At 33.3% G+C, this 15,450-nt stretch overlaps 1 protein-coding gene and 1 pseudogene across 6 annotated transcripts in view; both read right to left on the reverse strand.

Annotated features, from left to right (window-relative positions):
- The window catches only part of RUNDC3B (RUN domain containing 3B), a 124,779-nt gene that overhangs the window by 51,924 nt on the left and 57,405 nt on the right, over positions 1 to 15,450 (reverse strand). For all 6 annotated transcript variants that reach the window (XM_088797778.1, XM_074340689.2, XM_074340687.2 and 3 more), the window contains one exon: positions 9,504 to 9,589. In XM_088797778.1, coding sequence (XP_088653904.1) covers positions 9,504 to 9,589 — 86 coding nt within the window. The remainder of the gene's footprint in view (positions 1 to 9,503; positions 9,590 to 15,450) is intronic.
- On the reverse strand, positions 4,605 to 5,349 carry LOC148758355 (small ubiquitin-related modifier 2 pseudogene; annotated as a pseudogene).

The following is a 15,450-nucleotide window of genomic DNA, read 5'->3' on the forward strand; positions in this document are numbered from 1 at the left end:
GAAACCTCAAAAAGATCGTATTTTAATATCATTTAATCAAAGACAAGTCATTCATATGCGTTAAAGACGCAGAAGCTATTAGGAAAAATTAATTTTTTATTTCCTTAATCAAACCAACACATAAATAATTTGAACTGAAAATCTGATTTCTGTTATCAACACTTTCAAAGACTTCAAAAGACTGTAAGTTTCCAACTTCTTCATTTTATCTCATAGAAAAATTACAGCATTAATAAAAGTTTGCTTACATAACCAAGATTATGTAACGAATGAGCCAAAACTAAAGTCTAAGATGACTAATCCAATAATAGTAAGGTATACACTAAAAAATTCCCTTTCTTTTGTTGAAAATATTTTTTGTTCTAAAGAAAATATTTTTATGAAATGGATCTAACCAAAACACTGTACTGAGCCGTAAAAACATTATTATATTTAAAGTACCAAGGGGAAAAATATATATGATTTCCATTTAAAGATTAATATATTAGACTATCTCTTTCAAGAAGTTTTGTATTTTAGAAGCAAAAGAAAATTGTGAGCAACTATTTGATGTGAGTGTAACCTGGAAGAAAAACCTCCACTTTTTATTAGATATCCTTTTTCTATTTATTTGTATGTTGACAAGAAAAGTATTAGAAACTACAAAAGTATTTAAAATAATACTCTAATAGTAATGTTTTTTATCTTTTGACCTATAATTTAACTCTAATTGAAATATGTGTCTATAATGCTATCCTGAGTGTTCACTCTGTAAGACTATTTTAAGGCCTTTCAGGTACTTCAATAACAAATATCCTTTGGGTGGGATCCAAAAGGAACAAGCAGTATAAACTATGTTGATACTGCACAGTATCATGCTTACAAAATTTCCTTTTATGAGAGTCAGAAGCTATTCTACACACTGAAAGTGCAAGATGAAAATGTGAGAAAGCTTATCTTACAAACCAAAGCAATTTCATTAGCAACCTTTCTTGTTCTTCCCCAATTTAGTCTTTATGTAAGAAATTTTAAGGGAGAAGATAAGATTCTCCATCATGACATGCAAAACACATTACAGCATTATAAATAAATGTTATATTTTATTCAAAGTCAAACTGAATGAGAATGAAAAGCTGACCAAAAAGTAAATGTCCAAAGGTCTTGCTAAAAGTGTGAGAGCCATTATTTATTTTATCAACAAATATATAATAAATTCCTGCTACGTGGTCAGAACTGTGCTAGGTCCTAGAGTTAAAATAGTGACAAGCTAAACACAGTCTCTCTCTATGGAGCTTACCATCTAGGGGAGAGGACAGGCAACAAACAAAAGAAAAAGATAATAGAGATGAGTTGCTGGGATAGAGAAAAAGTGAAGGAGAACCCCACTTAGAAGAAAGTCATTAAGAAAGGCATTCTCAAGTGTTTAGTCTGAGACCTTAGGCCCACAGAAGTCTAATCACACAGGGCTTTGTAGGCCATATAACATTAATAATAACTGTGAATATTTACTGAGTGCCAGGCATATTTATAAGTATTTTACATGAATTATCCTCTTCAACTTTACCACCCACATATTACGTCACAGAGGATTTAAGCAAGTTTCCCAAGATGCCACAGCTAGAAAATGGTGAAACCAGGATTTGACTCCAGAAAATATATTTGCAGAGCTGCTGGCTAATGTAATGAGAAACCATTTCAACATTTTAAATGGGAATTATCATGATCCCTTTTTCTTTTAAGAAGATTGGCTAGAAGCTGGGTGGTACTAGAATGGGGAAAACTGAAAGCTCAGTTGGGAGGCCAAGAGGATAGTGCAGGCAAGAGATGAGAGAGGTACACGAGGTCTGACAATTAAGTTCGCGAAATTGTTGCAACGATGTCACTAACTTTTTCTGATATCAGAGGATTATTCATTATCAATTTGTACCAACTGGACAAACAGTTAAACATGTTTACTATTTGGAAGTGCTGAAAAGGCTGCGTGAAAAAGTTAGAGGACCTGAACTTTTCGCCAATAATTCATGGCTCACACAGCTCACACAGCACCAGCTCACACAGCACTGTCTGTAGGGAGTTTTTAGCCAGTAAACAAATCACTGTATTGGAACACCCTCTCTACTCACCTGATCTGGCCCCCAATGATTTTCTTTACCCGAAACTAAAGGAAATATTGAAAGGAAGACATTCTGATGACATCCAGGACACCAAGGGTAATACGATGACAGCTCTGATGGCCATTCCAGAAAAAGAGTTCCAAAATTGCTATGAAGGGTGGACTAGGCACTGGTATTGGTGCATAGCTCCCCAAGGGGAGGACTTTGAAAGTGATTGTAATGATCTTCAGCAATGAGGTATGTAACTTCTTCTAGGATGAGTTAAACGAACTTTATTGCCCAACCTTGTACATTACTGGAGCAAAGAGATAAAAGTAAATGGATAGATTTAAGATAGATTTTGGAGATAGGATTGATAAGACTTGCTAACAGAACGATTATAGAGAATGAGGGAGAAAGAAGAATCAAACATGAATTTCAGATTCTGACTTGATCAGCCATGTAGGTAGGTAGTGAAACCATTTCTAAGAAGGGGTAAACAGAGTTAGAGGGGAAAGAACTATTTAGCAAGAGATTTAAATGTGGTGTCATGATCATATAGGTGGTATTTAAAGCCATAGGGAGATGAATGCTTTTCTAGGAAGAAAGACAGAAAGAAAAGTGAATAGAGAAAGAAGAGTAGACAATGGAGGATTGAGCTCAGAGAATACTGACACTTAAGAGAAGTGAAGAGGAAAAGAGGCCTGAGAAAGACAATTTTAGAAGGACAAGGTAAAGCCAAGGAACATTATATAAGTTAAACACAAAGAGGTTTTTCAAAAAAGAGGAAGTATTCACCTGTTTTAGCTGGACAATGGAGTACAAGATAGAGAAATGTCCATTAAACTTGGTAGCTTATAGATTATTGGTATTCTCTTAACAAGTATTGTCCAACCTTGTACAGTGGTGGAGTGCTGAGGTGCAGCAGCTGGATAAGAGTAAATAGAAGAGTGACTCTAAGGTAAGGAAATGATGACAGTGTGTGTAAACACTTATGAGAAGTTTGGTGCTGACGCAGAATATGGAAATGAGCAATAGTACAGGATAATATATGTTTCATGGAGAAGTTTTTCTTTTTAAGGTAGGTGATACCAGTATATGTTTCTATTTCGGCTGGTGCAAAAGTAATTGCGGTTTAAAAAGTTAAAAAATTGCAAAAACAGCAATTATTTTGCACCAAACTAATATATAGGTGGGAATAACTCATCAGTGGGAACGAGACTGAGGACAAGGAGAGAGAAAAATGATAATTAAAGGAAGAGGTGAATCAGGACAGGATCAGAAGAAAGTGGCCTCTGATAGGAGGAGATACATTCTAAGACAACAAAAAAGAACAAATAGAATATGGTTAAGGTGTAGCTGGTGATGGGAATAACAGCATTCATTTATGATAGCAGTCAATTTTCTAATAAAAGGAGATCTTACACTAATTAATTAATACAAATGTCTAGTTCTCTCTAAGTAGCAACTTTTAAAGGGCAGTTGAATGCTTATTACTCTCAGGTCACATGTCTGTATAGAAGACTAGGAAGATTATTCTGATCCTTATTATAGAATAATGCAAAATATATTTTGAAGGTTCTCTTACTTGTTTCAAGGAATATATGAATTTACTGCTTTGCTTGCATGCAAATTTAAAAACAAGAACAAATTTTTTAAACAAAAATTTAAAAAAGACTTTTTAGATACTTAATAAGCCAGAAACTATATTTATAGACAACGCAAAAAGACAATAGTTGAATAATTACTCAGAACTTTGAACTATTCTGGAGACAACCACACATTTGAGATTTTATGTTTTCTGTGTGAAACAGTAGGACTCCCTTCTCTTCCTTTTTTCAGTTACAAAAACCTGTATCTTTCTTACCCCACATATAATTCAATAAACCTTAAACACTTTTTTAAACAACTTCATTGAGATATAGTTCGCATATCATACAATTCACCATTTAAAGTACAATTCAATGGTTTTTAGTATATTCACAGATACTTCCATTACCCCTAAAAGATGCTATAACCCATTAGTAGTCACACCCGATCTCTCCAATACCTCTCACCCCACCCAGCCGTGCTCACACAACCACTGACCTACTTTGTCTGTATAGATTTACTTATTCTGAACATTTATATAAATGAAATCATATACTACCTGGTCTTCTGTGACTGGCTCTTTGACAATGTAATGTTTTCAGAACTCATCCATGCTGTAGCATGCACTTCACATCTTTTTTAAATTTTTAAAAAAAGTTTATTTAAAGAACAAGATGCTTGGTTTCAAAGGAAAACTATCTAGGATTCATTTCTCTTAGAGTAATAGATCCCTACTTAAAGGTTGTCCTACATGTAACAGTTACATACAAAAAAGTTAGAAAACTGTCCTTTTGATAAATGAAAAACATTAAAATTCCCCAATCAAACAAAGTATGCAAGGATTTATATGTTCTCATTTTGTTAAATGGATAAAGCAAGATAACCTACTAGCATATAAATATAAGAGCTAAATGAGCATGAGCATAATGAAAAGGGGTATTTTCACTGAATCAGTATTTTTCCAATTCCACCTTCATTTGATGTACAATAATAGAATGGGCAAGGGGAAAAGGAAAGAATAGAGAAAACTATGCAGCAGTCGTCAGGATGTGGTGGAACCAAACTGCGGTTTTCTAACTGAGAATGTATTCTTAGCCTGTAGGAACAGAGTTCTGGAGTAAAGTTCCCTCTGTAGTGGACACCTACTGTCTGCTGCAGTAACACATCAAGAGTGTTTTCATCCTCCATTTCCAACTGTGCAGGTGTATCTGTTTCACTGATTGGCTGCCCTTCAAATTGGGAATCTGATCTGCCTTGTTGACAAATCCTGGAGTTCACAATGGGCTTTCATTCGTTTACTAAGTAATGTATGCCTCTTAATCTTACACTGCGACACAAAACCATCCTGCACCATCACCTTCAAATAAATCTGATTGCTGTTCTCAGTTTTGACTCCTTCCTTTGGCTTTTTGATGACCATGACAGCCATGGCAAGCTCTGGAGTCTCCTTAGCTGCCATTTCACAAAAGAGGTACCAGGTCTACACTGAACAAGCACACAAGCAAGTACCAGGAGAAGAAGCAGCATTTCATTTCTTTTTATGGTTGAATAACATTCCACTGTATGAAATACATATTTCATTCATCAGTTGATGGTCTTTCGGGTTCTTTCCACTTTTTGGCTATTACAATTAATGCTACTACATTTGTGTACACATTTTTTTGTGAACATGTTTTCAGTTGGCGATATCTATCTATATCTACCTATGTCGGTCTATCTGTCTACCTACCTACCTAGGAGTCATGTACTGGGTCATATGGTAACTCTATGTTTAACCTTTTCACAAACTGCCAGACTATTTTCAAAGCGACTGTTTCATTTTACTTTTACTATCAATGTATGAGGGTTGCAATTTTCCACATCCTTGTCAACACTTGTCATTATGTGTTCTTTTGATTGTAGCCATCTTGGTGGGTGTGCAGTGGTATCTCATTGTGGTTTTGATTTGCAATTCACTGATGGCTAAGGATGTTGAGCATCTTTCATGTGTTTATTGGTCATTTTCATATCTTCTTTGGAAAAAACATCTCTTCAGAATCTTTGCCCATTTTTAATGTTTTCTTTTAATTAGTGAAGTGTAAGAATTCTTTATATATATATATATATATATATATATATATATATATATATATATATATATATATATATCCTAGATACAAGTCTCTTATCAGGCATATGCTTTGCAAAAATTTTCTCTCTTCTGTGGGTCATCTTTTCACTTTCTTGATAGTGTTCTTCAAAACACAAATTTTTAAATTTTGATCGTGTCCAAGTTATTTTTTTCTTTTGTGGTTTGTACATTTGGTATCATATCTAGGAAACTATTGCTTAATCTAAGGTTATGAAGATTTACATCTATGTTTTCTTCCAAAAGTTCTACATTTACCGTAATTCTGATCCATTTTGAGTTAATTTTTATATATGCTGTTGGGCAGTAGTCCGTAAGCACCTTTTAATATTTTTTCATCTTAATGTAAAACTTTTAAACAGATTCAGATTTTAAAAGTCTTTCTTAGCTCTTGAAAGATCTGGTAATTTGTCACTATTCTATCTACTTTTCTATAATTGAGGGAAGTGTTTATCAACTCATTTTTTTTTTCACTTCATGATAGCCTGGTAATTTATGAAGTTTTATTTTATACTTCTCTTACTCCTATGATAATATTGAGAAAAATTAACATTTCTTCTGAATACTTTTATCATTATAAATTAAATTTACTGTGGTGCAATTTTAAAGGTCTCTATAAAGTTAATTTTACCTCTAATTTTTACTTTCCATATTTGTTACTTCAAATTCTTACAAGAATATTTTCAATCTTGTTTCAAATGTCACATTTGTATTTTTCAGCTTAACTTTTCTAAGTATTTTTCTGTCTGTTGTTGGGGGGAAATTAAAACTTTGAACAAATTAATTCAGTTTCTACCTTACTTCTCTATCTCTAGGTTTTCCAAGTAACCTACTAAAACAATTCCTTTTTTTTTTTCCTTTTGGATTCTAATATTGACTCTGCCAACTTCCAACTCTGGCTATTGCCCAATAACATACCAAGCCCTGAATTATGAAACTCTTCAAGGATTTTTTTTCATTTTTTTTTTTCAATTGCTCACCAAGACATCTTTCACTTTAGCAAACAGATCACATGAATTTCTGTAATACTTTGGAGCCATTATCATTTACTCCAAGATGAATATTTGTTGTATATCTGTTCTCCTAACAACCTTAATCTTGGCTTTTCACTGATTAGTACTTCAGGTTTGCCTATCTTAGCTCATGTAGCTGCTCCTTCTGTACTGGGGTAAAAACTTGTATCACCTTTAGACATCATTACCCTATCTGAAAACAGTAGAACAAGAAGAAATCACTTGTTCCAGATACTCTCAAGATTCTTAAAGGATTAGAGATCATTTCACATTTCTACAGCACTTATGTCAGGAAGCATCCACACAGAAGGTAAGGTGTAAATATTCTTTCCAATAGTTTGCTTGTATTTTACAAACTTAATCTTCCAAATAAATATGGTTTGTCTAAAAGTTCATAATCACATTTACTTATAATTAAGAAATTTCTCTGGTTTGATTTCAGTAAAAAAAAAATAGTGTAAGTAGTTTAAAAAAGACTATTTTTCACAACTGCATTTTTTAGCTACTTTCTACAATAAGAATTCTGAAATAACTCCCCACTTAGTTCCTTTCTTGAGAATTACAGGGTCACTGTATTCACATTTAAATACTATGTGTGTGTATATATATTGGTGTATGTGTATAAACATATACTAAGCCATGTTTCTGTTTGAATAATATATGTTTATATATTGTTATAAGAATATTTTTACCTCATGGACTTTTTGAGCTGAATCATTTCCTTTTTATGAAAAAGGACAGCTAACAACTGAGAACAAGGCGAAAAGCTTTTCCCATTCTAAAAATAGTCTATTCAAGAGTTATTTCTACCCCACCCAACTGCCTAAACTAAGAAACATGTCTAACAGCTTGGAGATATTATTAATGCTTTAATTTCTATTTAGAAAAGACTATCATAACTTTAATCTTGTTATTGCACAGGAGATAATTAGTGTTAACTTCATTTTGATTCATTTAGGATTTTTAGGTTTCATCTATGAGTTTTTGACACTATTCTTATTTTCAAAGTCTTAGTATCCTCAATACTTAGTATATTTCATAATTAAATTTATTTACTAGTAATAATAAATAAAAGAAACAAATGCTTCATTTCATAAGGTTCATTACAAATATCAAAGAGTTTATCATCACCTCACTGTCCATCTTTAGAAATAGCACACGAGTAGCACATTGCTTTTAAAGAATTCAGTAAGTACATATCAGATTTACTTTATGCAAATAGTTCTTTTAGTTAAAACTCTTTATATCCTGGTTGAATTTATAATCATGACAGTATTTATCTTACATGTGAAAAATTTACTATTTTATTATCTAAAAACAGACACATCTAAGTAAAGATCTCATTATTTGTACCAGATAGTCAGCTAAAAGAATGTGTCATCAGACAGTAGTTTAGTGGTTGCCAGAGGGTAAGGGGGGTGGGGGGTGGGGGGTGGGAGATGAGGGTAAGGGGGATCGAATATATGGTGATGGAAGGAGAACTGACTCTGGGTGATGAACACACAATGGGATTTATAGATGATGTAATACAGAATTGTACACCTGAAATCTGTGTAATTTTACTAACAATTGTCACCCCAATAAATTTAATAAAAAAAAAAAAAGAATGTGTCATAATAAATGCCCAGATTTTCTCAAAACCCAAAATATCAAATAATGCATTAGGACATGGAAATCAAGATTCTAGATAATTTCTTTACATATGTGCCTAATTTTCTCTATCAAGACTGGTTTATAGCTGTCACTCTTTTCTTCTGTTTCAGAAATATGATTAATGAGGTGGAAATAAGTAGGGCAATTTAAGAGTCAGGCAAGTGCTGTCTGACAGAACTTTCTATGATGAAGCAATGTTCTTTTGTGCTAATTTGGTAGCCATTAGCCACACATAGCTATTGAACACCTGAAATGTGATATTCCAAGTGAAGAATTGAATTAGTAATTTTATTTAGTCTTAATTAATTTTAAATTACATAGTGGCATGTGAGTAGTGGCTACTGTACTAAAAAAGTACATGTCTAAGTTATTGAAATTCTTGAATATTTTCATTTACAAATAATTTTGAAATGGAGAAAAGTGGTTTCTTTAACAAAAGATTAATAGATTAGTAGACTAGAGCTTAATAGGAATCACTGTTGTCCTAATATGAGCCTTTTTTTTACCACCATAAAAAATTAATAAAGTTCTATTTGTCACATGGCACAGTATATCATTTCTTAACAACCCAAGTAAAACAACAGTGGTACAGACTGCCCTAAAAAGACAATGAAGCAATCATTAATTATATAATATGTAAATTAAGGAAGTAAATGAGCCATTTATATTCTTTACAAGCAAAGAAATAAAAATTGTAGTGAGGAAAGAAAAAGAACACTATAGGAATTTCATATATTTTTCTTAAAATTGGTCAGGGAAAAGTCTGTGGAAAGAATGAAACTTCAAGTACTGAAAAAGTGAGAATTAGAAATAATTCCAAAAGGTATTCCAAACATAATGTGAAGCCGGAAAAGACAAACCAAGATAGATGTATGTTTAGTCAACAAACTGCATTTTCCTGAGAAGACAGTGGATTTATCTGACTAGTACAAAAAGGAGGAAATAATGAGGACTTTAGAAAGGAATGAGTTTTCATTCTATTCTTATTGCTAAGTCTGTAGATGACTCTTACAAGTATATATTTGAAAATTAAAAGGAATTTTAAACCTGGTTGTTTTGAAGTCTCTCAGAGCTGTGGAGATGTATTCAGATAAATGTTTTTCCATGAGTGCTACTCTGATCCAGGCTCTACCCTAAAAGAAAGAAAGAATCATATATGAAAAAAAATAGAAGTTAAAACTTATTTTGCTCACTGCATCATTGAAAATGTAAGCATATTAATATATAAAGAACATTTTTTCAGAATATACATTTGATAATGACTAACAAAATTAAGTAAATAAAAATAGGTAAATTTTGATTACATAGTATGTATCTTGTTTCTCTGAAGGTGTATGGTTAAGCATGTCAGATTAACTTTTTAAAGAAACAGAACCATTGAGTAGTTGGGTTAAAGATATCTTTTGAGTCCTATAATGTATCAGAAGACATAATGCTCTATTTCCATGTCCAAATCAATATGCTAAATGAAATGAGTATCCTTATAAAACATGAGGAAGAAAATCCATTCTCCTTAATAAAAATAATCACTCTCACGCCACTTGCTTAAGAAAATTTCTCACTTATCTTTCCAGAGGGAGGTTTTAGACAACTAATAATGAACCAAATTTCATTATTTAGCATGTATCCAAATCATGAGTTACTGAATTTGGCGCTTCCAGAGAATTCTGAAAAACTATTACCAAATATTTAAACCAGAAGAAAACAGACAACAAAAATATCTCAGAAGCATACTCTAGCACAAAAATCACAGAAAGAAACAAATCTGACTAAATGTGAATAATTTAATTTTACTTAAAAAAGGGGTAACATCATTCAATAGTCGGGAGTAACCAATTAATTTTTTTATAATCCAAAGCATTTCTTCTGGACTCTGTTTAGAACGAAAGAGTATAAGAGATTATATTTGTAGTGAGAATTTTTAAATTCAATTACTTTCATTTTCACTCAACCCTTTCACAAATCTTCTCAAAGTTCATGAAGATTGACTATATACAAAATTAAACACTGCAATGGCAGTTGAGAATAAAGGTGACACTAATCAATATACATGATGGTCGACTACCAGTATGGAGGAATAAAGCATTGTTTTTTAGAAATGACTACAAGTCTAGTGAATTTACCAAACTCTTGGATTGAAAGGATCAAAAACAAGTAGTAAACCTAGACAGTGGTAAAATCTGTCAGAGTAGAAGCATCAGTATTGTTGGGAAATACAGGAATGATATGGGTATGGTTAACATGCCAGTCAATTTGCCCATTAAGCTCAAAACCCCTTTTAGCTTGCCCTGGGCTCATCACTTCATTGGTCTTGCTGAGTAAGCCTAGGGGAACCTACAATTAGCTGTAGCTGATTAGAACAGAAGAAGGAAGAGGCAAGCCACTGGCCAACCGTCTCAAGATTCTCTTGTGAAATTTCATCTAAAAGACACAGAGACTAGTGATGGTGGCCTGAATCACAAGGTCAAGATTTCACCAAAACAGAAGCAGGGAAAGTTGCTTTCCAGAGACGTGAAACACAGGACACTATGCTACTGCTAGGTAAGAAACATGGGGAAAAGTCCTGCTTCCTGATTTATTAATTTCAACCCATACAAAACTGGGCTGCATCCACCTTCTTGTCCTTGGATATTTATGAAGTGCTCTGTTATATTTCGATAATAAATTGTGATGGTTTTAAGTTTCTTTTTTTCAACAAAAGAACTTTTACTAGTACAGAAGACAAACACTTATAAAGGTTTTGGGACCATGAAGTGAGAAAGTTGAAAACTAAGTTTAACATTTTAGTTAGACTTTATCAGTTAGATAATGTTGACCCACTGAGGGTTTTCTGTTCTTTGGTGTGTTTTTTTGTTTTTTGTTTTGTTTGTTTTTCAGACAAAAATTCTAATTTGTTTGCTACTAAAGATTTTTGAAAAAAAATTTAAAAGTAGTCAATACTTCTTAATGTAATTAATATATGCTTGGCTCTGATTTAAGAGCTTTATATACACATTAAGATATTTAATCCTCCCCAAGACTTGTGTGAGTTAGGTTACAATAACTATCCTTACTTGACTCTGAGGAAACAAAAAAAACAGACACAACTAGAAGACAGGAAACTCATCTCACAAACCAAACTACCAACCTGATTGATTTTAATATCCATACATTCTACTCTTCCTCTTATTTCAGGGGATGAACTGCTATCATTTAAGAGTGAAAAGATGAATCACAGTGTGGGCAAAGATATTTGCATTATACATATTTAACAAAAGACTCTCATTTATAAAATACAAAGAATTCTTGCAAATCCATAAGAAAAAGACAACTCAATTTAAAAATGGGCCTGGAAGGGGAAGATTTTAAACCACAGATTCAATTCTTTAGCAGATATCAGAATATTCAGATATTTTCTTCCTTTTTGTGTTAGTTTTGTAAGTGATGTTTTTCAAATAATTTGCCCATGTTACCTAAATTTTCAAATTTATAGGTATAAAGTTATTCATAATGTCCTCTTTTAGGATTTTTAATTTCTGTAGGGTCTATGGGGTTGGCTTCTTCTTCATTCCTGATACTGATAATGCATAATCTCTCTTGTTTTCTTCTTAAATAGTTTTTCCAGAAGTTTATTAATAGCATTAATCCTTTAAAAAACAGTAAATTTTGGTTTTGTTGATTTTCTTCTAGTGCACATTTGTTTTAATTTAATTGAATTTTTGTTCATTATTTCTTTCCTTCTAATTTGGGTTTATTACTTAAAAAAAAAAAAAGTACAGCTTCTTTAGATGAAAGCTGTGATCACTAATTCTTGGCCTTTATTCTTTAAAAAAATACATAAAAGTGTATTTAAGCCTATTTTCCACTAAGCACAAGTTTTTATGTGTTGTATTATCATTACTTTCCAAAACTTTTTATTTCAAAAGCAATTTCTTCTTTCATGCATGAGTAATTTAAAAGTCCTTCTCAATTTTTATTTACATAAGCATTTTTAGTTACCTTTTTTTGTTATTGATTCTAGCTTAACTCTACTGTGGTTACAGAACATAGTCTATATGATTTCAATTCTCTGAAATTCACTGAGATGAAGGATAGGTCAGGAAATGATCAATTTTTGTATAAGTTCTGTATGTGTTTGATAAAAATGAATATTCTGCAGTTTTCTATTTTTATTTTCTTATACATTCCAGTTCTTTATTATTATTAAACTTTATTTGTATTTTCTTGAACTTATAATTACTTAAATTTCCATTATCTGCATCTCCCATAGGTCTATTTCAATCGTCTGTTTCATATTTCTTAGTTTTGGTCATTTGATCTTGTTTCCTGATATGCCCAATGATTTTTGATTGAATACTAGACACTGTGTATGAAAATTTGTGGCAGCTCTAATGCTACCTTTCTCTAGGATTGATTTAGTTTCCTTCTGGTAGGCAGACAGTGAACTTGAAACTAACCTTGCACCATTTAAGGGCACCGCTTTTAAACATTTTTAGGGCTGGTATTCATATGAATTTCCCTTACTCCCAAAGCATAGTCTTTCTGGGGTCTCAAATAAAAGCCTGGAGTGTTTAGAGGCTCCTCGAACTTTACTGACTTTGAACTCTAACCTGTGGTCTCTTTAGAACAAGACTGAAATCTTTGATCAGCTTGTTTAGCGTCCGACTTGCTGCTATACTGAACCCAGCTGATCATTTAAAATGTAAATCAGATTAACAGTACACTATTGCTTTAAAAAAATAAAAAGTAAAAAAGAAACCCTCAAGTAGCTCCCCATTGCATTGAGAATGATATCCAAACTCTTAATCATGACCATATCTTCAAATTTGCACCTTGCTTCCTCTTAATATTTGCACAGCACATTTCTTCCCATTAATTCATATCCTGACTCAAGTGTTATAGCCTCACAGAATCCTTCCCTAACTACCCTACCTAAAAGAATGTGCTCTCTTCCACCATTCTTAGCACTTTCTAACCTCTTAAATAGTTCCATTTTTCCCCCATGACCCCTGAGATATTATTTATACAGTTATTTGTTTGTTTGTTGTATTACTAAAATGTAATGTACATAACATTTGCTCTTTGCCATCTTTTTCACCACTGCCATTGTATCCTCAGTATTTATAAGTTTCTGGCACACAGTAGGCACTCAGTATATATTTGTTGAATAAGTGGATAAAATTAAAGAAGATAAATAATTTGTTCATAGCTACTAGGCACTAGAATCACCAGGGAGAGAGCTGGAAAAAAGAAATGATATGAGAAATACAGTATTTTAGAAAGAGTTATATGAAATTAGTATTTAAAATGGATAAAGTGTAGAACAAATGGGCATATCTCTGGTTTCTGCCTGGGAAACTGTTTCTTTATTTTTAAATCTTCCCAAGTATTTCTGACATTCTTCCAGGTTTGGGGCCATCACAATAAAGAACTAAGCATAGGAAATATCAAGTCATGTTTTAAAAAGGAGACAGATTTGTGAGTAATAGAAAATGATCAAAAAAGGCCTCTTTACAATACTACATCGTATTGTAAATTTTGAGTATCTGATAACTCTGGTGTACATACCCCCTCTGCCTCTGTTTCTTTCAGTAGAAAATTTGGCTAACCTACCTCTAGGGCAGACCACTGACAAGACCAGCTTCTGAACAAGAGAAAATGCAAACAAGAACACAAGACAAAAAGACTGGGAAGGATTAGGGACATGTGTCATAAGATTGTATCACAGGTCTGTCAGGATACAGGTGGCTCAATACAAATTTATCAGATGGAGGGATGTATGGTTGGCTGATGTGACTAGTTTACTCAGAAATTGGTCTAATATATTAAATTTAATAACAGAAGGAATGTACAGGGTAAGCAACCACAAACTAGCAAAGCCTAACCTAGCCTAAAACAGTTTAACTGTTTTTAAAAACAAGAAAAAAACACACAAAAAGGACCAGCCCGGTGGCTCAGGCGGTTGGAGCTCCGTGCTAAGTCCGAAGGCTGCCAGTTCGATTCCCACATGGGCCAGTGGGCTCTCAACCACAAGGTTGCTGGCTCAACTCCTCGAGTCCTGCAAAGGATGGTGGGCAGCGCCCCCTGCAACTAAGATTGAACATGGCACCTTGAGCTGAGCTGCCGCTGAGCTCCTGGATGGCTCAGTTGGTTGGAGCATGGGCTCTCAAACACAATGTTGCTGGTTCAACTCCCGCAAGGGATGGTGGGCTCCGCCCCCTGTAACTAGCAATGGCAACTGGACCTGGAGCTGAGCTGCGCCCTCCACAACTAAGATTGAAAGGACAACAACTTGACTTGGAAAAAAGTCCTGTAAGTACACACTGTCCCCCCCCCAAAAAAAAAAGAAAAACACACAAAAATTGATACCTAGGAAGGTAGGAAGAACTCAAGAACAGAGCTCATACTTTGAGGCCAAAAAGGAAAACCTAAGAGGGAAAAGGATTTCTTGAGCTTGAAATCACTTGGAATGCCACAAAAATTCAATGGAAATATCTGCAAGATCAATGACAATAGTAAATAAGTATCCAAATAGGGGAGTTTCTGTCAGAGATCATATATCATGCTTATCAGTCATCATCACAATAGCAGATGGGAAAGATCAGCGAGTTCAGAACAAAGTAAAATAAGTGCCTGTTGAGATGAAGTTATTTTTCTAAGTGCTAATTCTAGTCTGAAACCTAAATAAACTGATGTAGAGAAAGCCTGTGCTCCAGAATCACTGATTATAGAAAAAATTAGCTGTAAATATACCTGAGATGGATAGATTACAGACAAGATCTTCAATTCAAGCATTCCATTCACTTGTTAGGTAATATTTATACACTGGAAAATACGTTCAACTAGTCACAGACTAAGCAAAGAAAGGGAATAGTCTGCATTTCATAGGTCTTAGTTTAGAGTGACTAAGTATCAGATCTCCTATGGTGACAAGTTTCTACAATGTGACTCTAAACTGTACAGTGGTAACAGGACACAGACAATCCTGATTCAATCAACTCAACTTTAATCAACT

The sequence above is a fragment of the Rhinolophus sinicus genome, chromosome 4 (assembly GCF_057876585.1).
Source record: "Rhinolophus sinicus isolate RSI-liver-muscle chromosome 4, RSI-T2T, whole genome shotgun sequence".
In the NCBI taxonomy this organism is placed as follows: Eukaryota; Metazoa; Chordata; class Mammalia; order Chiroptera; family Rhinolophidae; genus Rhinolophus; species Rhinolophus sinicus.